The sequence below is a fragment of the Pelmatolapia mariae genome, linkage group LG17 (genome assembly GCF_036321145.2).
Source record: "Pelmatolapia mariae isolate MD_Pm_ZW linkage group LG17, Pm_UMD_F_2, whole genome shotgun sequence".
Taxonomy (NCBI): domain Eukaryota; kingdom Metazoa; phylum Chordata; class Actinopteri; order Cichliformes; family Cichlidae; genus Pelmatolapia; species Pelmatolapia mariae.
Genome location: NC_086242.1, coordinates 6,584,517 through 6,608,851, shown reverse-complemented (window position 1 = coordinate 6,608,851; position 24,335 = coordinate 6,584,517). Strand labels below are relative to the sequence as shown.

Genomic DNA, 24,335 nt, shown 5'->3' with positions numbered 1-24,335 from the left:
ATTTGATACAACACTGCACAGACAGCAAACCATTCATGAAATAAAAATTGCATTTATTTAAAACAAAAAACAGTTACATTTGTTAAAAATTATATGGAATCTCATATGATTTTTTATTTTCAAGAGACAAAGAAAATTTCTTAACATGATTAAAAAAAAAATTGCAATAGCTATTCCTAAATGTGCTTTACACAATCCTATATAGCTATATGCAAATGTGCAGCTAATTTGCTCTTAAGCAGAACAAATTGCCCACCTTGCAGATACCATTGCATCTGAATTAAACATATTTACCTACACTGGCTGTTAAAACCTAAATATGGACATAACCTACATGGATTTACAGTTAAAAATCAGTTAAAACATATGCAGGGCTCCTGATGCACACAGGCAAACCTTTCCACCATGGTAGTGTGTTTTACAGTAATAAGGCATGCTATGCTGTTAACACAGAGTTTAAGAACATTTCTGCCCATGTGTGCAAGTTAAGACACTAAAACTTAAGGTGTAAACATTCGAGCAAACAGTAAATGGAAAAAGGAACAATAAAAATCACACGTACACAGAATGAAGAGAACCAGCCCCCTGCCATGAAAAGGCTTTACAGTAAAACATTAAAACACAATTACAAAAAACTGTACATAGGTGAGATTAACTGGCAGTGATCTGGAGCTTTCCCAGACCTCTAAAAGTGATTTATTAAAATGTTTTAAGGCTTGTGCCTGATTACTGTGAGAAGAACATAGTGCAATATTTAAAACGACTAAAATAGATACATATCTACAAGAACTGATTACAGAGTTCTACTTTACAATCACTGTTCACATTCCTTAGGCATTAAGCTTTCTCAAAGAGTCAGATCTTTACGGTAAGAAGCTCTAGTTTCTATATTTGGCAACATTGAGTCAAATACATCAACATTTACATCCATTTAAACCCTTAAAATATACACATTAGTACATTCTGGGATGTTTTACAAGGCCCTGAATATACAGAACAGTGCAACCTATTGGGGTTTTTTTCTTCTTAAGGCAAGGACTTCAGCTCAAACTCCAAATCTTACATGTACTGTAAGTAGCATCATCTTTCAACAACCACAAAATCACACCAGACCTGCTGCACTGTCACTGATTAGAGTAAAAACTGATGGTGGTTAAGATTTTTTACAGCTGCCGTCGCCGGGCTCGCCTCTCTGTCCACATGGCCCGCAGCTCTCTGACAAGCAAGGGAGTGATGAACACAATGCTGCCCGCAGTCTGTAACACGAAGAGAAGAAACCTTAAGCAACAAGCCCAAACTGTATATAAAAGATGGATGGAATCTCTTGGACTGAAAAATGCAACCAAGTGTTATGCTTCGTGATGGTCAGCAGGGGGAGTTTATAAGAAATTCAGCTTACATCTCACTTGATTTACGACCTCAGTAAACACTTTTCTGATTAATTCAAAGTTAAAATCTTATTTAACATGTTTTGTCCTTTTAAGGATAAGAATGATCTTACCATGACAATGAAGAAGTAGAACACGCTCATCCAGCCCAGCTTGCTCTCTATCAGAGACACCAAGTACTACAAGACGAGGGAGAAAATGGCCAAATTAAAGGTCAATCTGATCACTCATGTGTATACAGTCAATGTCATAGCTGTGTCACAAAAAGGCATCAGTGGAAGCAAACATGCTCTCATGCAGCCATATTCATTCTGATTAATTCCCCAATTAGATTTTTTTTTTCAGCTTTACCTGTCCTGCAGCAGCTCCTATACTTCCAGTTCCATCCACTATACCAGTGACAGTAGCCAAGGCCTCCTTACTGCCCCTCAGAGCATCCTGCCTGCCCAGGTCAGCAGATATGGCCGAGCTGATCATGTTGGACGGCCCACCGATGAAGAATCCGGTAATAGCTAGCAGCACACCGTTTATCACCTGGTCATTAGGTGATCCTGAGAGAGTGGATTTTACACACAAAATTAATCGTGTGAATTTTAAACCTTAAAGTATTATTGTGAGTTTGACGCCTTGACTCATGAAATGCAGCTTTTTTTGTTTTATTATAATGACGAAGAAGATATCAGATCTTGAGCTGTTGTTAGCTGACGTGCATGTACTTACGGCTGTATCCCACCAGGGCTCCGATTGCCAGGATCAGACTGATGACCAGCACCGGCGCTCTTTTTCCCATTAAGTCAGAGATCAGACCCTGAAATGTTCCTCCTGATACAAAAAAATAGCATGATCAAGGCAAATTAGGAACTGACAAACTGCAAAGTTATTTACCAATGAATACATTACACGTGGGGCTGTATACATTACAGCTCCACTTCAGAACCCTACCAAAAATAAATGAATATTCAGACCACACATAATTTTGTTTAAACCACCATTAAATACAGTAAGGCTCAAAATCAGCCATGCAGCAGACCTGTCCAGGGTGTACTCTGCTTCTCACCTTATGACAGCTGGGATGGGCTCTAGTCCCGCCCCCTACACTGAATTAGACAAGTGGAAGAAAATAGTTGGATGGAGGATCCAAATCAAGTTATGATGGTGCCCCCACCTCCAGAGGCTGCATGCCCCACTGTTAGAGAACCACTGCATTACTATAAGTTGTGATAATAACATTCTATTATAAAGCATCATACAAAATGATGAGTGATAAGATATTTTAAACAGGACCTTTAATGCTCATTACCAGCTCCATGGTTTTATTCTTGGACTCTATAAGAGCAGCTTTGCATTGATCCCAGCTCCAAACAATCTCACATTGGTCCCCAGCTCATCAGTTCTCTGAAACAAGCTGTTTTAGTTCCTCTCCATACATACTTCCTTTAAGCAAACTTTGCCCTGATTGGTTGCCCCTCGCAAACAAAGTGTAAAGAGCAGGAGGGATCTGAGATGACCATATCAGGACTATGGTTGCACAGCCAAAAGTCGGGAAAAACATTTTTGGAAAGAGTGTTCAGAGAAGTCTGAAGCCTGAGTGTTTAGTCACAGGGATGACTGACTGTTTCTTTCAAAATAGAAAGTCAAACCTCAGTTTTATAACAGAACTTTTTTTTCCAAGCAGCTGCTTACCGATGATTCCTCCGACATCATACCACACAGACAGGCGGTCGGCCTGGGCTTCTTTCCACTTGTAGTTGTTGCTCAAGTAGAAGGGAAGCCAGAAGAAGAAGGAGTAGTTGACCAGCTTCAGACATGCATAAGCCAGGGAATACTGCAGTGCAAGCGAGACAAAGTCATCACACTATAAAAACATTGTTATATAGTTTTATATAGTTCGTCTTCTTCACACTCACAGGCAACACCCCAGGAAGACAGAAAGCCTTTAAGAAGCCGATGGCCTGTGGAGACTCGGCTGGAGGCTCTACAGGCTGCTCGACAGACTGGCCTCGCCTGCTGTACTTCTCCACCTCATCCTCCTCGTCGCTCATCAGAGGCTTGTGGCTGTCCGTGTCTGTCTCAATGGGGCCGAGTCCAGTTTCTGACTCCAAGCTCAGACCTGACACACACACACACATTAAAGGAGACCATAAGTTTAATCAAAAGTTTAGCTTATTCAAACTGTTTCTACTTGAGGTAGAGACGAGTTCACACCTCTCATGGAAAGAAGTTATAAAAAGTAAAGATACAAAGTTGGTGGTATTGTAAAACAAGCTGAAACCTGATCACATAGTATATGCACCAATATATTAAGAAGAAATGAGGGTTATAAATTTTCAAACATTATGGAGAATATGAACACATATGCAGCATTCTGGGAACTACTTTGAGTCACCTTAATATAAAGTATGCAAAAACAACAACAAAAAAAAAACAAGCAAACACCCTGCAAATTTTTAACATTTTTAACATCTAACATGCTTCCTGAAGTCCTTACCAACTTCCTTTGGGGAGGTAAGCAAGCCGAAGAACACGACCACCCCTCCCGCAAACTGCACAACAGAGGTCACCAGGAAGGCGTACTGCACACAGCAACAGTCAGCACATTATTTCAGTGCTTAGTTGTTGGCAATGTTAAGTGGGGCGGGGGGGGGGCAACAATAAAACATGTTTGTCTATGTGTGCTTCACCTCATATCCATATTTGAGAACACTGGAGGCAAGGAAAGCACCCAGGATGTTGCCTACAGAGGCGCATGCACTCCACAGGCCAAACACAAAACCACGGCTGAAAAAGAGATAAATGGCATCAAGTTTATTTATAGAACAGCTTTAAGTATTTTTTACTCTGTCACTCGCAGTTTTTAATATGAGCAGAACATGCCCTGCTGCAGAGCAAAACTGAGTCTAAATAGGCCTATGTTCTCGCTGTGGCACCAGTGAATGGAGGCTATTGATGGCGAGTGTGAGCATCTGTATTTCCATTTGGGTGTGTATCATGAAGGTCGACTTGGCAAATATGAGCCTGACTAATATTTCTGGGTTGGACAGATGCTGTGTCTGTGATCCAAACTCATCTGGTAGCCGTTAAGGCAAAGATAATGACATTCACAGAAATGACACGCACCCCGCCTTCCCGAACCAGTTGCCCATGACGGCCACCACGCAGGGCCAGACGGCCGACTGCAGCAGGCCGTTAAGCACCCACAGGCTGCTGTACAGGTAGATGTTGTAGATGTGGAGCCATTCAGTCAGAGTGCCAAACACAAACTCCTGCAGAAACATGCACAGCTGTCTTGAGTGTTTGGTGTTATAGTTGTCAGAAATTTTAGTTTTTGTGTGGATTTTATACAGATACCAGCAATGATTAATGCAAAAACCACCGCCCTAATAATCAATCATATAATTCTGTACTATGTACTAACCACTGCAGCAGAGCCACACAGGCCGAAGCAGAGCACATAGCGGAGGTTCACTCTGTCTCCAATCATACCACTCAGATACAGACCCTGTGTGGACACGAACAAAAAAATGGAGAAAATAAATAAATAAAAGTCTGATCTGATTTTCTTCAAATTACAGGCATAATGTACTTTCTCAGTGAGTTCCAAGAACAAATCTGATACTTTGAAGTAGTGTTACAGAGATGCGCTGGCCTTTGTTTTACCCTTATCATAACCCACACAGGTCACCAGATGATTCAAATGATTTCCATTCCTGAGTAAATGCAGGCCCAACTTGGCACGGGGTCGATACACAAAATTATCTTCTGCTCACAGTTTTACCAATTTGTGTGGCAGACGCATCCTAATAAACAATGAAAATCATGTACTCACCACTGCATATGAGAAGAGGAAGATGGAGTCCAGAATCCCCAGAAACAGAGTGGCCTGCTTTTCATCCTCAAACAGACGATTATCCTGCCATGTCTGGGACAGTCAGAGAAAACGTGATTATGTAGAGTTCATACAGGCTATTAGACCAAGGACGTGACTGTAAAAGTTTTGCTTTTATGCATTAGGGATTAAGTTAAACTGCAGAGAAGCTAACTTACTGAAGTGTGCACATTGAGAAACAATAACACACAAAAAAAAGTTTACAAAAAAAAAGCCTTTACTTTCGAATCGTGGCCAGCCAAAATAGCTCCGACTTATTTTAATTTCAGCGTTGTATATGTGGGAGACACATTGTTCTGTGCTGTATGCTCATTACCTCGCCAGCCGAGAAGGCAGGTGAGCTGTCATTAAGAATGGAAGGCGTCCACTGAGCTGAGATGCTCACTTTCACATTGCTGAATGTCTTCCTGGACGCATGCAGCAACACGTAGCTGGAAAGACAGAAAGCAGTTTTACTCAGAAAGGAATGACAAAACATATGAGGACAAACATTTACTGAAAGTGCAGTGCAGTTATTTCATTATTATTTAATATAATGGATCAATTAAAGGTTACATTTATGAGTTTTGAACATGCTTTTTGTTTTGAACATGGATTTTTGAGGGCTCTTGGGTACAACAGCTCTCTAGTTGTAAATAAAAAGGTTAAATTCCAAAGTAATGTCATTTCAGCTGTGCAAGAAACACTGAAATTACATACTTAAAAATGAAAACGAAAAAAAAAAAACCCCAAACAAAATCCACTTCCAAAACAACTGAATGCTTAAGACCAATTTATTCTTGTAATAAAGATTTCAAGCACAAATATCCGATGCCATGGCTACAGCAATTGCTCCATATGACTTTTACTTGAGCCAAAATAAAGCAAAGCCTATTATATGATACACACTGTCTATTTAAAATGACATGAATTTCTTTACTAGATTTGTTAAATAAAAGAAAACAAAAACTAAAACGAAACGTTAGTAGCAAAAATAGAGTTACAGCGAACAACTAATAAACCTCCACAGTGAATAGGGATGTGCATTTCCGTGCATATGGTTTGATCAAAAAATGTAAAAAACAAACAAGAAAATGGATACATTTATTTTTTCCTACACTCTAATGTGTTTCAGAGTATGATAATAAAACAAGACAGATAGGTCTGATCTGATTTAATCTCTCATAGATCTGTAACTTGACCTCACAGCTCACATGTATTCACACTGCATTAACTATATGGCTAGATTGGACTTGCTGGGATTAAAACTGCTGCAAAAAATGTGTGTCAATTTCATCATTCCAGATATAGTTTCAAGTGGCCGATTAAAAATGTAACCAAACACAGAAACCGTTCTCTGCTACATTGTGCAGCTCTCGTCAGTTTTCTGTTAGTCTGTGGATATCTCAGGTAGCACACGGTTATCTAGACACCGCCACAGGATGATATTTGCATTCCTACTCAAGGCTTACAGGAAGTTCTATAGCACGGGGTGACTCCAAATTACCTAAAGAAGGTGAGAAGAAAGACAACCAGATGATGATGAGTGTACTGTGACAGAGAGGCACAGCATGATGGAGGCATCACAGGAGCGGCCGAAACAAGAAAGAGGAGGAAGGTGTTGGTGAAGGTCTTCGAGGACAGGGAGGGGGTTCAGCTAGAGTCTTCCACTATACCACATGGGACAAACACATCACTAGGCGTGCCTGGAGAAGAAAGAAAGCCAATGTCAAACTAAATAACGTATTTATCATTCAGCACTGATTATAGGACAGGGCTGCAGACACAGACCACAGGGGAAACTCCTCTGATTACATAAAGAAGGCAGATTTTATAGAAGTCTATCGGAAAACAACCCCTCAGCTCCCCTTATCTATCACCTGTGTAAACACTTTCCTCATGAGCTTATGGTTTCAGCTGACAGTCAGAAGTTTTATCTAATAAAACACACTGTTTGTGTTGTAAATTTTGATCCCAACAAAAGTGAAAAACAACGATAAAGCAGGGTTTTCTTTAGGGAAGGCCTAACAAGACTGACCAGTATGGTGCTCGGCCCTGGTTTTAAAACCAGGATGGGTAACATCACTCTGCTCAAAGCTTCACACCAATACACCCTGACCTCACTATCCACATGGTGGGTACGTCCAGCTATCATATACAGTCTATAGTTCAATGGAGACTGTGGGATAAATATTATTGTAGCTCATTAATTCGTTTCAAGTCTCTGATAATTCCAATATGGCAGCCAGTCAGTACTTTCTTGTTAAAGAACTATGTCCCCATAGGTTAAAAGATAAATATAAAGTAATGTACCTCATCTGAAAGCTGGGATTTGTGTGTTGCTTTAAAAAAAAGAGGGCTCAATGGACCCAGTGTGCACTGACTGTCTTCATTCCATCCTGTTCAGCTGTAACACTGCTTTGCTTCATCTTTATAGCGCTCTACCAGCTCAGAATACATGGACCGAACTGATGGCAAAACTCTGGTTAGCTGCTGATGACCTGCTTGCTTAGCATGACTATTTTAATGCTTGGACCAATTTCTCGAAGTCAGTTTGAGATCTGAATTTTCTAACTCTCGACACATTTGATAAAAGTGGTCGAAAGCAGGTGTGAAAAATAAAAATGAAAGTCACTTCGAGTACTTGACACGGGAAATCCTGAGGCACAACACCGGCAGACAAAATTTATTACACAGTATCTACAATAGTTTGTACACCCTTGTTTAAACTCTAGTTTTAAACTAGATGCAATACAAAAACAAAACTCTGTAACAGTGGCAAATGAGGCGCATGAGAAAGTTTAATCGTGGACACCTCTTTTCATTAATTTTGCTGTTATAGAACCTTCATATAGGAGAGAAAAGTGTCTGACAAGCTCCCAGAAGACAAAAAGGATTTAACAAAAATTTGTCCGCAGTGTGGGCTATGCTGTGCACTTAATACAGCACACTGGAGGAATATGACCGAGACGTGCTGTGCTGACAAATTTCGATAGCTCGGAACAGACGGGCTTTTGTTTTGAACTAAGCAATCACAATTTTATGGACTCCGTGGTTAAATAATGATTTAAGTCTTCGTGGATCAACGACACATCTTGCCACTGAAGTTACAAACCCTCCACTGTTGTTCTGCCAACTGAATTAACATTTCTTTTGTGAAAAGAAGCTACTGCTACACCTACAGAGCAGTTTCTCTCCACCTCGGCTTTCTTAGTAACAAGGCACATACTGGTTCGAGCCTTTCGAGTCAGTTCCGGGTTCGTTGCGCCTTAAAAATCACCACAAACATCTCCGAAAAAACAGCTGACTGCTACTAACGCTTTAAAAACAAGAACATATGCTGACCTTTCAGCTCTGAGTCCCGTTGGCTAGCTTGCTCTTGATGAAGCGTCAGTTTTGTGTTTACTGTGGGTTGCCCCGTCACTCCAAACGTCAAAGTTCGCAGAGCGTCAAGGCGCGCTGCTGCCACCAGTAGGACAGGAGTGGAATTACAGCTCCCCCCCACCGTCCAAAAAATAACAGCTGGGAATGACTGTTGAAAATAAAGTGAGCCAGCTGCTCTAATTTCACCTGCTGCCGTGCCACTTGTTCGCAAGAACCCAACTTTCATTGGCTACAAGCAAATGTATTTACAGTTTAAAAGCTGCAGCGCCAAAAAGGTCAGTTTACAGCAGGGTTGCAGCACTTGAACTTGGACAGCACTACATTTCTGGTAAGCATTTGGCAATTATGTAGATTTATCATATCGTATAGTTCACAATACATATGTATGTAATACTTTTACAAAGCCTTCTAGCTTCTTCATATTCAAAGATCCAAAGCTTCACGTCCATTCACGTGCAAGAGCAACGTGGTACGCGGTTGGGTGTGGTGCTAAAAGATTTGAGTAAAATTGAAGTTTAAAAGTTGAAGGATTTAAATCCACGCTTATATGTAGCAAATGTAAATAAACACTCCCATAAATATTTATATCAAGCATTTGCATAATGACAGTCAAAAGTACAAACAAATGTAGAATTTTCCTTTTTTACATGTTCTCCTATCAATTTCTGTATGACAGTGAACGTAACGTCATTGGAAATCATTGGAGGGGGGTTGTGCAGCTGCACGAGCAGCTGGAGTGAAAAACAGTTCCAGTGAATTTCAAATTTGGAGGGAAAAGCCGTAATATGATGATGTCTGTCCCACATTCCACAAATTTCCACACAGCTTGTCGATGTAAAGTATGGGATGATATAGTTTTAGTTAGCATCAAGAGACATCCATCCATCCATCCATTCATTCGTACACAGCTCGTTTCTGAAGCCAGCTCTAAGTGAATCAACAGTAAAGAAAGAGAGAGAGAGAGGGAGAGAGAGGGAGGAAGTCATATCCAGGGTGAGGGGAGAGAGAGGGTGATTAGAGGCGAGGCAGGGAGAGGGGGGCACGTTCAGCACTGTGTCTTCAAGGCTCACTAAGATAAGCAGTCGATGAATTGTTTCAAGGCTTAGAAAATCTATTTGAACCTGGACATATAAACTGTACACTACAGCTGTTTTGGAGGTTATACCAATGGATACTGTTATAGCAGCATGGGATGCACTGTGCTCCCATTCCACTGATGAACACATGAAAACTGTGCAGCGAAAGGAGGTAAGAGACCGATTTAATGTTTTAATTTGAAAGGAGATAATGTTAGAAATGATCTGATTTCAGCAGAATATGCACTGTGCCAATGAGTTTGTCTTTGCCAGAAGAAACAGATTACTGCAGAATATAATTTCACTGTATCTAAATATACACTCCTACGCTTTGTTTGACACACCTGCTGAACTGCTTGTTAACACAAATATCTCATCAGCCAGTCACATAAGAGCAATTTGGGCCATTTAGGCATGGTCAAAACGGCCTACTGAAGTTTAAACTGAGCATCAGAATGAGGAAGATATGTGATTTAAGTAACTTTGAATGTAAAAGGGTTGTTGATACCAGACGGGCTGGTCGAGTACTTCCAAAACTGCTGTTCTACTCATATTTTCCCACACACCAAAGAGAAAGTATGCAGTGAGCGGCAGTTCTCTGGGCAAAAATCCGTTTGTTGATGCCAGAGGTCAGAGGAGAATGGCTCGACTGCTTCAATTTAATAAGACAACACTACCACAAATAACCATGTGTTACAATCAAGGTATGCAGAATACAGAATACAGCAGCAGAAGACCATACCGGGTGCCACTCCTGTGAGCTAAAAACAGGAAACTGAGGTTACAGTTCACACAGGCTCACCAAAAGTGGACAAAAGAGAACTGAAAAATCCTCTACTGTGACACTGAGCTGGTAGTATCAGAAGACATAAGAGCATGGATCCATACTGCACTGGATCAACAGTTCAGGCTCGTTCTGGTGGTGTAGTGATTTGGGGGATATTTCTAGCCACACTTTAAACTGAGCGTCATTTAAACACCACAGTGTACCTGGCCAAAATCTCTGACGGACGTTTCCAGCACCTTGTCCGTGAAGAACTGAGGCCATGACGGTAAAAAGGGATCCAGCCTGGTACTAGCAACATGTACCTAAAGGGGCCACTGATTGTATGTTTGCTAAGAAAGTAAGATTAAAGTGTTGTTTTTCTAATTCTAACTAGTATTGTGTATCTTGTTGCCAGGATGTATCTTCTAGTAAATGGTGTAGCTCTAAATGGCTTTTTTTATAGCCAGTCAGCTACCCTACAGCCTTAAGGGTGGTATGTAGTCCTTATGCACATCTGTCATATCATTTGGAGTGTATATCAATAAACAAATGATGGCAGGGGCCTCACATATGGGAAATCACCAAGCCCTGTTTTAGAGGACGCTGAACTGCAAGAACATTGACCTCGAAGATGTGAAAGTATGAGAATTTGCACAGCAGCTTTGTCACTGCAGGGGTCAAATGTTCGCCTCCTGTGAGGACAAAGTGGTGGAAAAATGAGTATACTACAATACACTAAAGGAGAGGAAAGAAAAAGGCAGGCCCTAAATGACTGCTGAATGAAGTGTTAGTTAGTGTGATGAACTACTTCGGGGAGTTGCACTTGAGTCTCTGGCTGTCATGGTTTCTTTGATTTTGCCCAGCTGTCCTGTGGCCCGAATGCTGAAGTTTACCAGCTTAATGTTTAATCTACTAAAAATGCAATGTGAAGACTATATAACAGTGTAAAGCCGGATAGCTATTGTCAGTGGGAGCAAAACCACAACCGCTAATGTGCAACTCAACGAACAAGCAAAATCAGAGAAGATGCTGACAGAAGTTGCTTCTATGTCTCTCTTTCTCTCTCTCCCAGGTGTGCAGTGATCATGGAGGCCGCTGAGAGAATGAAAGCAAAGGAAGATTACATCAACTCATCTGTCAACAGGTTTGTATCTGACCAGGTTTACCAGTGAGGCATTAAAATAGGACACGGGCCTTCACAAATTTCTCCCTGAGCCCTGAGAAAATAAGAAACCCTGTTAGGCTGCCCTTTAATCATTACATCCATTAAGGGAAAGTCAGAAAAGGTCTTTCAACTTAAGGCTTCCCATTTCCTCCCGTTTATTTATTAAAACATAACAGTTTGATGAAATGGGCTCCAATCCAAGCATGTGTTTATTTAGCGAGGCCGATGAGAAGATGCTCGGTCATAGGCTTGTCCTCTGGCATTTACTCTCAGGATGGATTTTCCCACTGTCCAGAAAAAGACTGAATGTCCCCTAGCTGGCAGTCACCGTGACCATACTGGGAAGTTCAGGGAACTCTGCTAGCAGTAGGTTATTCTTTAATTGGCATTCCATTTATTTTCAATTTTTCTGATTGAATTCGGGAATGTGGAAAAGTATGCATTAAAAAAATCCAAATAAATGTTAATGTGTTATTCCAGGAGACCCGAGCTCGAGATGGTAGACTGTGTTCTACAGATTTACCCAAGCCTCCAGTTCACTTTATATTTTCTTTGTTCTTCCAAGTGGAAAGGTATATTTATTTGACTTTATTGCAGATGCTTCAATTTTCCATCATAGCTAAGGGGTTTTTTCCACACACTAGGGGACAAAAACACAACTGTGCTCCGAAAGCCATTCTTTTCTATGGTTTCTATTCCTGCTGGCCGTGGCGACGTGAAATACGTTCACACAAGCCATCCATCCATCCATCTATCCATACATTTGCTTCCGCTTATCCTTTTCAGGGTCCACTGGGGCGCTGGAGCCAATCCAAGCTGTCTTAGGGCAAGAGGCAGGGTACACCCTGGACAGGTCGCCAGTATGTCGCAGCGCATTCACACAATCATTATATATATATATGACATGCATAAACTGCATGTAAACACCCACATGTGGTTGAAAAAAATGACATAAAACTTGCAGAGCACAGCAGCCAGTGCAAGACACATTTTGGGTTGTTCGATTAACCTGGAAGTTATCATTGCATCATGTGATAATGTGCGATTTGCTTATGTGCTTTTATATTTCAAGCATTTCTAAAAGGATTTCCTATTTTTATTTTTAGGCTAAAGAGGGGCTCTCCGGTGGGGGAAAGTGCTTTCTGTTTCGCTTCAGTAGAAAACAAGGGAGGTGAGCACAGAAGAGAGGGAACACCAAAACACCCCTTTACCCCACTGGAAAACCTCATTAACCAGAAGGAAGAATCATCCATGATGGCCCACAGGAGGTCGACCTTTGACCCTCAGAGCAATGACAATGCTCTCTTAGTAGGAGTCAAGCTGCCCAGATCAAATGGCTGCAGCATCAGGGACAAGATTTCACTATGGGAGGGCAAGGAACCCACTCATTCATCTCTAACCTCAGATAACGTGGGCCAAAGTAGCAGTTTAAAAAGGACAGACTCGCTGCCAAAAAGCAACAATAAATGTATAGAAGACAAGCAAAGTGCAGAAAGTTGCACGAAAGTAGCCCATAAGGAAAAGCAGGATCTTAGGAAGGAAAATGTAGGAAAAATTGGAGATTCCAGGCCTTGTTCACCGGTTGAACCTACAAAACAGCAAAGAGGAGCATTCAATATCAGTAAGCCTGGTGACAACCAAGTGAGGGAAGACTGTAAAAGAGTTGTAGTTCACAAAGAAAAACAAGAACACGAGAAAGAGAATGTAGAAAAACTTGGGGATTCAAGGCCCTGTTCACCTACATCAACAGATAAACAGCAGGTGGGAACCCTGAAAAAAAGCATTGACAGGAGAGCAGCAGAACAGACGAGTCATGAGAAGAGAGCTGTATTCAGTCTTTTTAAAAAGCTGGAGGCTATGGGGGGGAACCATGGAAAAATGCCCCCAGAGCTTGGAAACTACTTCAGCCCACCGAGCAAGGACAAGCAGCTGGAGGTGAGGAAAAATGAATCTGAAGCTTTAGCTCAAAGAAGCACAGTTGCAAGATCTGGGACCAAAGAAAAGAAGGAGCAGCATGAAAATGTGTACACCGAGCCAGGTGCACCCCCCATCAACCCCGTCCCTAAACCCCAACGAACCTTCCAGCACCCAGCTACTGCCACCCTGGGAAGGAGGCAAGGCAGAGGGCAGAGGAACCTCCCGCCACTGCCGTCAGTAGCTTCGAAAACTTCCTTGAAACCTCCCTCTGGCATCTACGGAAGACCCAGAGGTGAGAGAGTCCGGGACAGCTTCAACAGGTATCCATGGATTAGAAAGATTATTTGCTTGGTGAAGTTATGCCAGCTGTATGTAATGTATTAACTCATGCTTTCATCTCATGATGACAGGAGATCCTTTGAGTTCGAAGACCTTGCGGGGCCAAATGGCCTGCTCTTCTCTCGCTCGCTGTCTCAGGAACATCACTATGAAGACATCCTGGGTCAGACACCAACCTGCATTATCCTGCATTTAATGCCTTTATGAGCAAATTGTAGTGGAAGTGTAGTTAGAGGGGATGCAGTTGATTCCAGAGCTGAGTTTTTTCCACTTCTACATGCTAATTGTAACATGCAGATACAGTATTCAGCAGAAAACAATCAAGTATGAGTACAATTTTTGTTAAACGTGTAAAAAAAACCCTCCTCAAAACTGCCAGGTAAACTACTTTACTACTTTTACTGCATCAAAAATTAAGTCCAAAGTGTCATGGCAGGCCTGCAGCCCTGCTTCACTGTAAAATATTGAATAATGTTAACTTTGTGCACAATTATCAGACATGCTTGAAAACTTGCATCAAATGCGTCACTTCTGGTTTTTCTGCAGACTCGTCAAATGAGAACCCGTATGAGGATATAGAGTTGGAGAGCCAATGCTCCCAGCAGTCTTTACCTTCCTCTCCTGGTGCTGACACTGCTAAGGTTAAAGTATACCCTGAACTTGAAGCAGCAACTACTTGGTTTCTTGGTTTATTATTTATTTATTTTCTGTCCATAGCCCTCCAGACCAGGGTTCTTCAGGCAGAATTCAGGCAGAAGCTTTAAGCTGCTGGACATGCGGAGAACCAACCAGCAGATCCATAGCACTGGAAGCAGTAGAGGTGTTTCATCTCCACCCCAGCTCAGCCCTCCATCTACCCCCACCGGGCCTGAACAAGCCTCCTGGCTGCCCGGGGATTCCTATAGCCGCACCTGCCGGAGGATACCGACGGTCTGTGTTTGTGCATGTTTTTTTTTGCTGCAGAATCTTATCACATCCATGTTGAACAGTCGGTTTCTTTTATGAAGCCTGGCAAATTATTAAGCACATACTATTTTGCCCGGGCTTCAGACTAATTTGCATGGTTAGTACTAGTTTTTTACTGGAATGACAATAGCTGGGCACTGATTTGGTGTTATTAATTGGAAAAAACAAGCACTGCACTGTTTTGCTAGTGATGCATTAGTAGTTGTACCTCGCTAAAGAGCAAAAATAATCCTTTCCTCGCTTTTTCAACTTTCCTACTGGAATGTACTGAAGTCGGGGGTGACATTGCTCCCAGTTCTGATTTCCGAAGCAAATGGAACGTTGCATTAGATTAGGTATCACTGTGTCGGTGTTGTTCCTGGATAATCAAAATAAATGTTGATCCAGCTTCTGCAAGGGACCAATCATGTCATAAGTTTGTGACATGGAAACATCATCACACCACACACCATAACCATAACCCTCAACTCCAATCCTAACTGCCTCCATTTTTGGATATTTTCCTATACATCAGATACAGCCTCTTTGGACACAGATATCACGCAGTAGTATTTATTGGCACTGAGACATATTTTTATTTATTTCTTTGGACAGGTTGTACTCAGGATCAACAGCATATTTGAAACTCGGTCCAGGAAAAAGCATCTCAGAAGGATCTATCATTATGCTGAGACAAGCTCGGGCAGAGGTGACAATGTTAAAAGGAATGAAAATTGATTGTAATATTTATTTTACTGTCTAGTAAGTTTGTATTTTTGGGTTTTAATTTACAGTAACAGATGAGAACAGTGACTCTGAGAGTGAAATTGAAGAAAGAGCAAAAGGTAGGGTTCCAATTATTCATTTATCTGTCATTGTTTCTTTATTTTTCACACTGAGGTGTATAATAGTGCTCTGGCTTACATCCTTTCTTCCAGCTCACCGCCAGCGTCTCGTGTCGGTGAAGTCTATACTGAGCCAGCCGAGCCAGGCTCAGGTCCACACCAGAAGACACTCACTCGAACAGGAGCTCCATCAGCGCAAACTTTTTGAATATTTCCTGGTTGTGTCACTGCAGAAGTCAAAGGCTGGAGGGCACTATCTACCAGAGGTCACACAGCAGTTCCCTCCTAAGGTCCTTGAATCATGGCTCATTTTTGTGGTAGTTTAATTTAAGACCAAATACATTAAAAAAGAAGAAATGCAGGAAGTGGTAACTGATCTTAAGTTTCTCACCTCATTTTAACTGCAGCTGGAGCGAACTTTCAAGTTCATGAGGGAGACGGAGGATCAACTGAGGATCATTCCTCAGTTCTGCTTTCCTGATGCTAAAGCCTGGGAGCCGGTGGAGAGATACCCAAGGTGAGGAGTGTGAAATGAACAGGGCGCCACACTTATCTCAATATAATAAACACTGAAAATTCAACTCTTTATACCACGGGAAACATTATCAATTTCATTATTAGTGTTGACTTTTACAGTATATGTGTATTTTCTCTTTGAATAGTAAAAATACACTAATTACATTTTTGTCATGGCTCATCCCTCGCAGTGAGATGTTCTCATTTGTTTTGACTGGAGTGGATGGGAGCCGAAGGTTTGGATACTGCCGGCGTTTACTGGTAAATAGAAATCGTGTGCCGTCACCGAACAGGAAGTAGCTAAATACCACAATGACGGCTGAGTAAATAAGCATACCAGAATAGTGTGCCTGCGCCTGTGGGAAAACAGCCCATCTCAGACTCTGGGCGGAAATGTGTGAGACTGGGAACTGTGTATGTGCGGGTGCGCATGTGTTTCTGCTTATGCATTTCTCTAGGAGGAGTGTGTGTATTGCAATACTGTTGATTTATATACTAGTCTGTCCTTATGTCTAGGAGTACACTAGTGAGTATTATGTGTCATATTTTCATCTTTTTCTCACAGCCTAGTGGAAAAGGCAAACGTCTGCCAGAGGTCTATTGTATTGTCAGCCATCTTGGCTGCTTCAACTTGTTCTCCAAGGTAAATCACTCCTCCGCAGATAGCATTTCTGCCCTTTATCACCCTATATTGTCATTGTCCATGTCCAACAAAATTATGGGTGCTCCACACTAACTGTGTAGGAATAATGTATAGATAGTAAGACACTGGGAATAAATAACAAACAGGACAAATATATACAGTCAAGATGGACATATACAAAAAAAGAGAAAGGCAATAGGAAATAGTGGGAAGAATCTGTATATTAGCGGCCTGAGTGATGAGGGTTACTCAGACCATGGCACAGATTAGTATTGTGAGTGAGCAGGGGTGGGGTGTGGGGGGATAGTGCTTGTTAACAGTCCAAATGGCCCAGGAAAAGAAGCTGTTTGTGAGTCTGGAGGTGTGCGACCTGATTGACCTGAGGCACTGACCAGGTTGCAGCAGGCCAAACAGGTGGTGGGCGGGGTGCAAGGGATTACCTATGATGGCTCTGGTTTTGCTGAGAGAGGAGGATCTGGCGATGGCCTCCAGGGGTGACAGAGGGCAGCCACTGATTTTTTTGGGGGCGGTGTTAATTATCCTCTGCGCAGCCTTCCTGTTCTCAGTAGTGGCCCCTGTGTACAAAACACCCAGGCAGAAGGAGAGCACCCTCTCCACCGAGGAGCGTTAGAAGGCCAGCAGCAGCTTCTGGTCCCAGTTATTCTTCCTCAGTACACGGAGGAAGTGCAGCCGCTGCGGGGCTTTCTTTAAGGGGCGTTGGTGTTGTGGGTCCAGGTGAGATCGGTGGAGATGTGGGTGCCTGGAAAAATGAAGGTGGAGACAGATTCCACACGTTCTCCACTTATGATGAGAGGGTGGTGGACCTGCCTGTGCCTCCTGAAGTCCATCATGAGTTCTTTTGTTTTAAGGATGTTCAGCTTCGGGTAATTTTCTGAGCACCAGGGGGACAAGTTCTCTACCTGCGCCCTGTACACTGTCTCATCTCCATCAAAGATGAGCCCAACCACAGTGGTCTCATCAGCATACTTGACAATAACACTGGTTAGATGTGTTGGTGTAGAGTAGGGGGCTGAGAACGCAGCCTTGCGGGGATCTGATACTGAGTGACACCAACAAACAACCTTTATTTGTCACATACACAATGTAGTGAAATGCTTGTGTCCGAGCTGCAGCATTCCAGAGCTTGTTTTTTTTTTTTTTGGGGGGTGGGGGGGGTGGGGGGGAGGGGGGGGGGTATTTAGCATGGGGGGTCTAGCCAGGACCCTTACTGGATAGCGAGTGGGAATCAAACTTGTGACTCCCGCTCCAAAGGTGTGTAGTCTTACTATCCAGAACCATGTCTGATCAGTTTGATCAGAGCCTGTACATCACTCATCATCGAAGGTTTTTTGGTTAGGAAAAACCCAGATGGTTTTGGTCACTGTCACATTCTCTACGCAGCACTTACTGTAGAAAAGGACAGACTGAGTAAAGGTTTCCACATCCTGCTGTTCGAAGATGGACCAGTCTGCCAGTTCAAAACAGTCCTGTGGCTGGAGGATCATCTGACCACATTTAATGACCTGGGTGCTTCAAGGGGTTTGTTTCCTGAGCAGGGTGTAAGCAGGGATGAGGAGCAGAGAGTGGTGGTTAGATTGTACTAGGTGGGGAGAGCGTTGTTGCTCTGTACACCTGCTTGATGTTACTGTACAGATGGTCCAATGTCCTTTCCCCTCCTGGTAGGAAACTTAATATGTTGGTGGAATTTGGGGAGTACAGATTACAAATGAAATCAAGCTTGTTTTATATGCACGCATTCTAGGTGCTGGATGAGGTGGAGAGGCGCAGGGCTCTGTCTCCTGCGTTGGTCCAGCCTTTCATGAGAGCCATCATGGAGGCCCAGTTTCCAGCTCCTGGGAAAACCATCACCATCAAAACTTTTCTTCCTGGTTCAGGCACTGAGGTGAGCGACAGTGGAACCCCCCCCCCCCCCCCCCCCCCCCCCAAAAAAAGTAACAAACTGTAAATAAAGGTCAGATAAAATAGATAAAAATGTCTTTAGTAGTCCATTTGAGCAGTGGTTTCCAACTATATGGAATCTTAAGCATAAATCAAATCATCTGCTAAGAACATTGGCATGATTTTTGACCAGATTTTGAAATTTAAATCTCACTATACAAAATTCATCCAGTTTCTTTCATCTAAAAAACACTTCAAAAAATTAAACCTTTATTGACACCCAGTAATTTGGAACTTTTACTACATTTTTTCCTACACATGTAAAAATTTGACAAAATATTTGCTGGCTAAATGTTTTTGCATTTTTGCCTAGCAGTTATGGATGGCTTATACAGTTCGCTAACCATAACTAACAAATGGTGAGCTGAAAGTAGTTCAGATCCAGATTAAAATGACTTGAAATGAACATATTTAGAACTGAATGGTGGAATGGATTTGTCAGTCCATCAGACACAACTTTGGTGTTACATTGAGTAAGCTGACAGGATCAAATCTCTGTTGATTTCTCAGGTGATGGAGCTCTGTCGACCCTCTGACTCACGCCTGGAGCATGTGGATTTTGAATGTCTGTTCTCCTGCTTGAGTCTGCGCCTGCTTCTCAGGGTTTTTGGCTCTCTGCTGCTAGAGAGGCGAGTCATCTTCACAGCAGACAAGCTCAGGTTTGTCCCTTCATTTAAGCCATATTGTCTGTACACCAAAATCCATATCTTCCAGCTATATATGAAGCTGTACTGTTTATGCAGTTATGAAAATGGCAAATATTAGTTGAAAGCAGCAGGGGTGTTTTACGATAAAGTTACAGGATATGTGGGTGGTCCAGACTCACAATTTTAAATAAATTTAAGGCAGTCCCAGTTTTATTCAGGGAACATACCAGAGAGCTATTTTCAGGAAGGCCGGCTGAGTTGTTGACGTGTTGGGACTGGTTTATTTGCTCTGCTGAAAGCCACTGGGAGTCAGAAAGATCAGCCACAGTAGTAGAAGACAGGAATGCAAAGTGCAGTGATGTAAATGAAAGAAGTATGTAGCCTTGGTTTTCTCTCAGGGCAATGGTATTACTTTAGAGAATGGCTAGTCTCTATTTAGACTGTGGTGCCCTCATGCGGTGAGAATAACTGATAATTCTCTCCTTTGTCTCATATAGACTAAAAGGGAAAGTCAGTTTTGTTTGTTTTAAACATTAAAATTCATTAAAAGCTCCATTTGATAATATTCCACTGTTGTGTTCTCTGCTCCCTCCTTTAGTACTCTTTCCCAATGCTGTCATGCAGTCGTGGCATTGCTCTACCCCTTTGTATGGCAGCACACTTACATCCCAGTGCTGCCCTCAGCTATGCTCGACATCGTCTGCACACCCACCCCTTTCATTGTGGGCCTGCTGTCCAGCTCGCTGCCCCAACTCACTGAGCTGCCCCTGGAGGAGGTCAGAGGAATAATGCAAGTGTCACTGCAGTCATATAGGAATACATTACTTATGAGCTGCAGAGAAATAACCTTTTTTTCTGTGTACAGGTTCTGGTTGTGGATCTTGGGAACAGTCGATTTCTCAGACAGGTCAGATATTTTTAAAGGCGTGTGTGTGTGTGTGTGTGTGTGTTTATGGTTTGTCACAGTCTGTATCTGTGTAGATGACATTGTTTCAGCCTCACCCAGACTTTTTTAAAAAAAAAAAGGGTTGTAGCGAAAGGGTTTTTTTGTTTTGTTTTTTTAAAAAGCCTTAAATGTGTATTGTTTTTCAAATGGTCAGTGCTTATGTGACTTCTTATAGAAGCCTGCTTCCAGCACTGGAGGTGTTTTCTGTCACCCATAAGTTTAAACTTCAGATTACTTTCTAATTGCTAGTTATATTCACAGAAGTCTGAGTTAGTAAGTTGAGATTTTAAGATAATAACCTGAAACTTTGACTTCTGGGCGACAAAAAAATGTTTGTTTTTACAGTGGCAGAAAGTTTCCATAACTGTTCTTAGCTAGTCATAGAGCAAAGAAATCAAAGGTGGTTATACCATAACATAAGTGCTTTTGCAGCAAGAGAAAGTTTACAGCACTTTTTGTATTGACTTCACTTTTTTGAGATCTAGAGGCTATAGTTATCTTTCATAACGTTTCTAAGGTTACATCTATCTATCTATGGTTTACGAATACATTTTCTTTCCTGTTATCTCACATTTAGTTGGACGATGAAGACTCCATCCTGCCACCTAAGCTTCAGACGGCTCTGGAGAACGTTCTGGAGAGGCGAAGAGAGCTTGCTAATGAGCGAGGAGGAGATGCAAGCAGCGGTGAGTCAAACTGAGGACTTTTTTCTATGACTCTACAGTGTCATAGAGGCTTCTTTGGTGGCTTTGAGGCTTCTTTATGGTTAAACCTAGAACACAAACATGCTTGCGGTGACAACGCTTATGTGCTTTAATGTGGATCTGCTGTATATTTACCATGTTTACCACCAGGTTTTAGTTGGTGCCAGAGAAAAAGTCAGTAGTCACTGTAGTTCAAAGGCTTGATCCCCTAATAATTTGGAATGTCATGAAATAATTCATACTGGGGTAAAGGGATAGAAAGACTAACTAGAGGATAAAAATTTCTGTAAAAATCTTTTTGAACATTATTTAAATGGTTGATCAGCAAGTCGACTTTGTTATGTTTTATATTACCACGTCTAACATCCCGTCTCCAGACTCAGGCCATCTTAGCACCATTGTGTCCGAGGCCTTTGTTCGATTCTTTGTGGAGCTGGTAGGCCACTATCCTCTCTTCATTACCGGCGAAAGGGAGGACGGCTACTCCTCTTCATCCTCCTCCCCTGCCTCATCCTTCTTTCAGCGAGAGGGTTTTCGCAAAGCCATCCCATCCAAAACCGTGCGCCGCTTCTTGGAGATCTTCATGGAGACGCAGATGTTTGGCTGGTTCATCCAGGAGAGGGAGCTTCATAGGCAGGCTCTCAGAGGTACAGAGGCACAGCAGAAAGAACAGAAATTTTGTCCCAAACTGTGTTTTTTCCCAGAGGTTTCTTCCTGTTGAAAGGGAGTTTTTCCTTCCCACTTTTGCCAAGTGTATGCTCATAGGGGCTCATCTGATTGTTGGGGTTTTCTCTGTAATACTGTAGGGTCTTTACCTCATAGTAAAGCCTTGAGAGCACTTTGAGTTGTTGTGTCCCCCATTTTCAAAGGCTCAAAAGTAATTGGTCAAAGTAATATAATTTTAAATCAAAAGATTTTTTATACTTGGGTCAGAATCCTTTTGCAGCCAACGACTGCCTGAGGTCTAGAACTCCTTATCTGGGGCCTTTCTGTGTGGAGTTTGCACTTTCTCCAGTTCTCTCCAAGTACTACATCATCTTCCAGTCCAAAGACATCATAATTAGAATAACTGGTGACTCTAGATTGGCCATAAGTGACTGGTGACTTTTACAGACAGGTTACTATGAATTTGAGAAACTGGATGGATAAATTTAATGGGTATGGATGATGGGTTCTTCTAGCTCTTCATGATTGTTTTTGTTTTGCTTCTTTTAATCTCACCAGGACTGTTTGAAGTGAGAGTGCAAGAGTATCTGGATTCTATCCATGATAATGAACATAGGAGGGTTAACAGGTTTCTCAAAGGCTTGGGTAAGGAAACAACTGCTTTATATACACAGCTCAAAAAAAAAATAAAGGAACTCTTCTTAATGAGAGTGTAACATCAAGTCAGTGAAACCTTTGGGATATTGATCTGGTCAGTTAAGTAGCAGAGGGGGGTGTTAAACAGTTTCAGTTGCTTTGGTGAAATTAACAACAGGGCGACTTTTTTTCACTAGTTTTGCATTTGGCTAGGGTCAGTGTCACTAATGCTAGCATGAGGTGATACTTGGACCCTACAGAGGTTGCACAGATAGTCCAACTACTCCAGGATGGCACATCAATACGTCCCATTGCCAGAAGGTTTGCTGTGTCTCCCTGCACAGTCTCAAGAGCATGGAGGAGATTATAGCAGACAGACTTTACTCTAGAATGGCTCTTAATCTATCAGCAGGACTGACATATAGGCAATGGCACTCTGACTGCCATTAGGTATTGGGATGAAATCCTTAGACCCGTTGTCAGACATTACATTGGTGCAGTGCGTCCAGCCTAATGTGGTCAGAGTATGCAGACAGTTCCTGAAGGATGAAGGAGTTGATACCATTGGCTGATTCCCACATCTAGGAGCTCTGTGGTGCCATGGTCCAGACCTGGGAGGAGATCCTCCAGGACACCATCTAGACCATGCCCCAATGTTGTCAGGCATGCTTACAAGCACATAGGCACCATACAAGCTACTCACTACTATTTTGAGTTGATAAATGAAATTTCAGTAAAATGGACAAACCTGCTGCATCATTTTTTCCAGTTTTTTTTCCGATTTTTGAAGTCTCTTTAAATGCAGCCCTCTGTAGGTTGATACGTTTTATTTTGATCAAAGATATGGCATGCATTTATTCCTACCACATTACCTTTCAAATTGTTCCTTTAATTTTTTTTGAGGAAAATATTGTTTTGGGCTCATTTTCACTTTTAATCACTTTGTGTGTGTCTTTTTTTTTTTGTTCCAGGAAACAAAATGAAATTTCTTTCAAAGAAATAATACAACAAAGAAAGCACTGAAACCAGGAAAGTCTTGAAGAACTACTAATGTAACAAAGAAAAAAAACAACCAAATTTTGTTTATCCTGATTTATGTCACTGAACGAGGGATTTTGCAAACAAATTAATCCTGCCAAGGGAAAAATGCTGCTGTATGCCACACAGATGAAAAACCTTGTTGATCCTTTTTATAACAGGATTCTTCAGACATCATCAGTTTATGCATGTCTGGTTTTGTGTTTGGTGTGTTGCTGTGAGCTACATATGGCTGAGGAATTAACCTGGATTAATGAGAAATAAATAGACTGATTAGTAGTAACAGTGGTAGTCTGGATTTGAATATAAGTTAATGTGAAAGAAGCAATCGCAGTAATCTTTTAAATGCACCAGGGGGCAGTAGTATATTTTTTCTGTTCAGACATATTTTGACAGTGACTGACCACAAAGTTACACCAAATAGCATTTCAGTTTTCTTTTATTCATAACATGACAACATCACATGCACTTTGAATAAATATCCTCTGGCTATGCTGTGGTGATTTATTGTCTTGATGCTGTCATATTTTTTTCATTGCCATCAAAGCAAATGCCAATATGACATACAACCGTTGCATTACATGTTTAGATTCTCGTAAATGCCTTTTCTCTCTCTTCCTCCTCCAGTTTGCACATTTTCAAATGATGAGCTTACTTTATGGTAAATACAAGATGTATCCAATGACACGGTGCAAATTTTACAATTTCCGTTTGTTACACGCTGGGAACAAGAGAATCAAAGCCGAGGGAATTGCACTCACTCAGCATTTGTGTGCCAGTTTTATAACATGAGTAATCCACATGCCACCAGTTCCCTAACTATTGGCTGATGTGTTTGTATGTTTGAAGGTATTTGGTTCTTTCCTTTTCTTTCTTTCTGTCTTTCTTTC

General features: G+C 41.8%; 2 protein-coding genes across 3 annotated transcripts; one reads left to right on the top strand and one right to left on the bottom strand.

Annotated features, from left to right (window-relative positions):
• Positions 1-32: 32 nt before the first annotated feature.
• Positions 33-8,705, bottom strand: slc37a3 (solute carrier family 37 member 3). The gene is made up of 14 exons (XM_063460856.1): positions 8,599-8,705; positions 6,761-6,959; positions 5,591-5,705; positions 5,215-5,307; positions 4,804-4,887; positions 4,506-4,651; positions 4,070-4,166; positions 3,877-3,961; positions 3,296-3,498; positions 3,072-3,213; positions 2,109-2,210; positions 1,740-1,939; positions 1,502-1,567; positions 33-1,256 (listed from the first exon to the last, which is right to left on the bottom strand). Exons 2-14 carry the CDS (start codon positions 6,835-6,837, stop codon positions 1,164-1,166), a joined length of 1,503 nt encoding a protein of 500 aa, XP_063316926.1. The 5' UTR covers positions 6,838-6,959; positions 8,599-8,705; the 3' UTR covers positions 33-1,163.
• A 965-nt stretch (positions 8,706-9,670) lies between these two features.
• Positions 9,671-23,929, top strand: LOC134647070 (DENN domain-containing protein 2A-like). 2 transcript variants are annotated; one of them, XM_063501217.1, is made up of 20 exons: positions 9,671-9,885; positions 11,552-11,623; positions 12,751-13,881; positions 13,972-14,063; positions 14,447-14,541; positions 14,618-14,830; positions 15,461-15,554; positions 15,640-15,690; positions 15,784-15,980; positions 16,098-16,207; positions 16,398-16,467; positions 16,772-16,849; positions 18,612-18,752; positions 19,319-19,467; positions 20,054-20,231; positions 20,321-20,362; positions 20,979-21,087; positions 21,483-21,752; positions 22,330-22,416; positions 23,379-23,929. In XM_063501217.1, exons 2-20 carry the CDS (start codon positions 11,565-11,567, stop codon positions 23,408-23,410), a joined length of 3,198 nt encoding a protein of 1,065 aa, XP_063357287.1. In that variant the 5' UTR covers positions 9,671-9,885; positions 11,552-11,564; the 3' UTR covers positions 23,411-23,929. The 2 variants fall into 2 exon arrangements, with proteins under 2 accessions (XP_063357287.1, XP_065325558.1); XM_065469486.1 differs by lacking the exons at positions 9,671-9,885; positions 11,552-11,623 and adding exons at positions 12,125-12,216; positions 12,431-12,497.
• The last annotated feature ends 406 nt before the right edge of the window (positions 23,930-24,335 follow it).

What these genes read in the sequence shown, in the direction of transcription:
- slc37a3 (XM_063460856.1), bottom strand. Translation starts at nt 6,837, where the DNA reads ATGCCTCCATCATGCTGTGCCTCTCTGTCACAGTACACTCATCATCAT. An exon ending in TTCTCAAATATGGATATGAG is followed by an intron (nt 3,962 to 4,069) that starts GTGAAGCACACA and finishes TGCTGTGTGCAG; the next exon opens with TACGCCTTCCTGGTGACCTC. An exon ending in AGCCCTGGTGGGATACAGCC is followed by an intron (nt 1,940 to 2,108) that starts GTAAGTACATGC and finishes CCACTCTCTCAG; the next exon opens with GATCACCTAATGACCAGGTG.
- LOC134647070 (XM_065469486.1), top strand. Translation starts at nt 12,141, where the DNA reads ATGGTAGACTGTGTTCTACAGATTTACCCAAGCCTCCAGTTCACTTTA. An exon ending in TTCCTGGTTCAGGCACTGAG is followed by an intron (nt 18,753 to 19,318) that starts GTGAGCGACAGT and finishes TTGATTTCTCAG; the next exon opens with GTGATGGAGCTCTGTCGACC. An exon ending in CTGAGCTGCCCCTGGAGGAG is followed by an intron (nt 20,232 to 20,320) that starts GTCAGAGGAATA and finishes TTCTGTGTACAG; the next exon opens with GTTCTGGTTGTGGATCTTGG.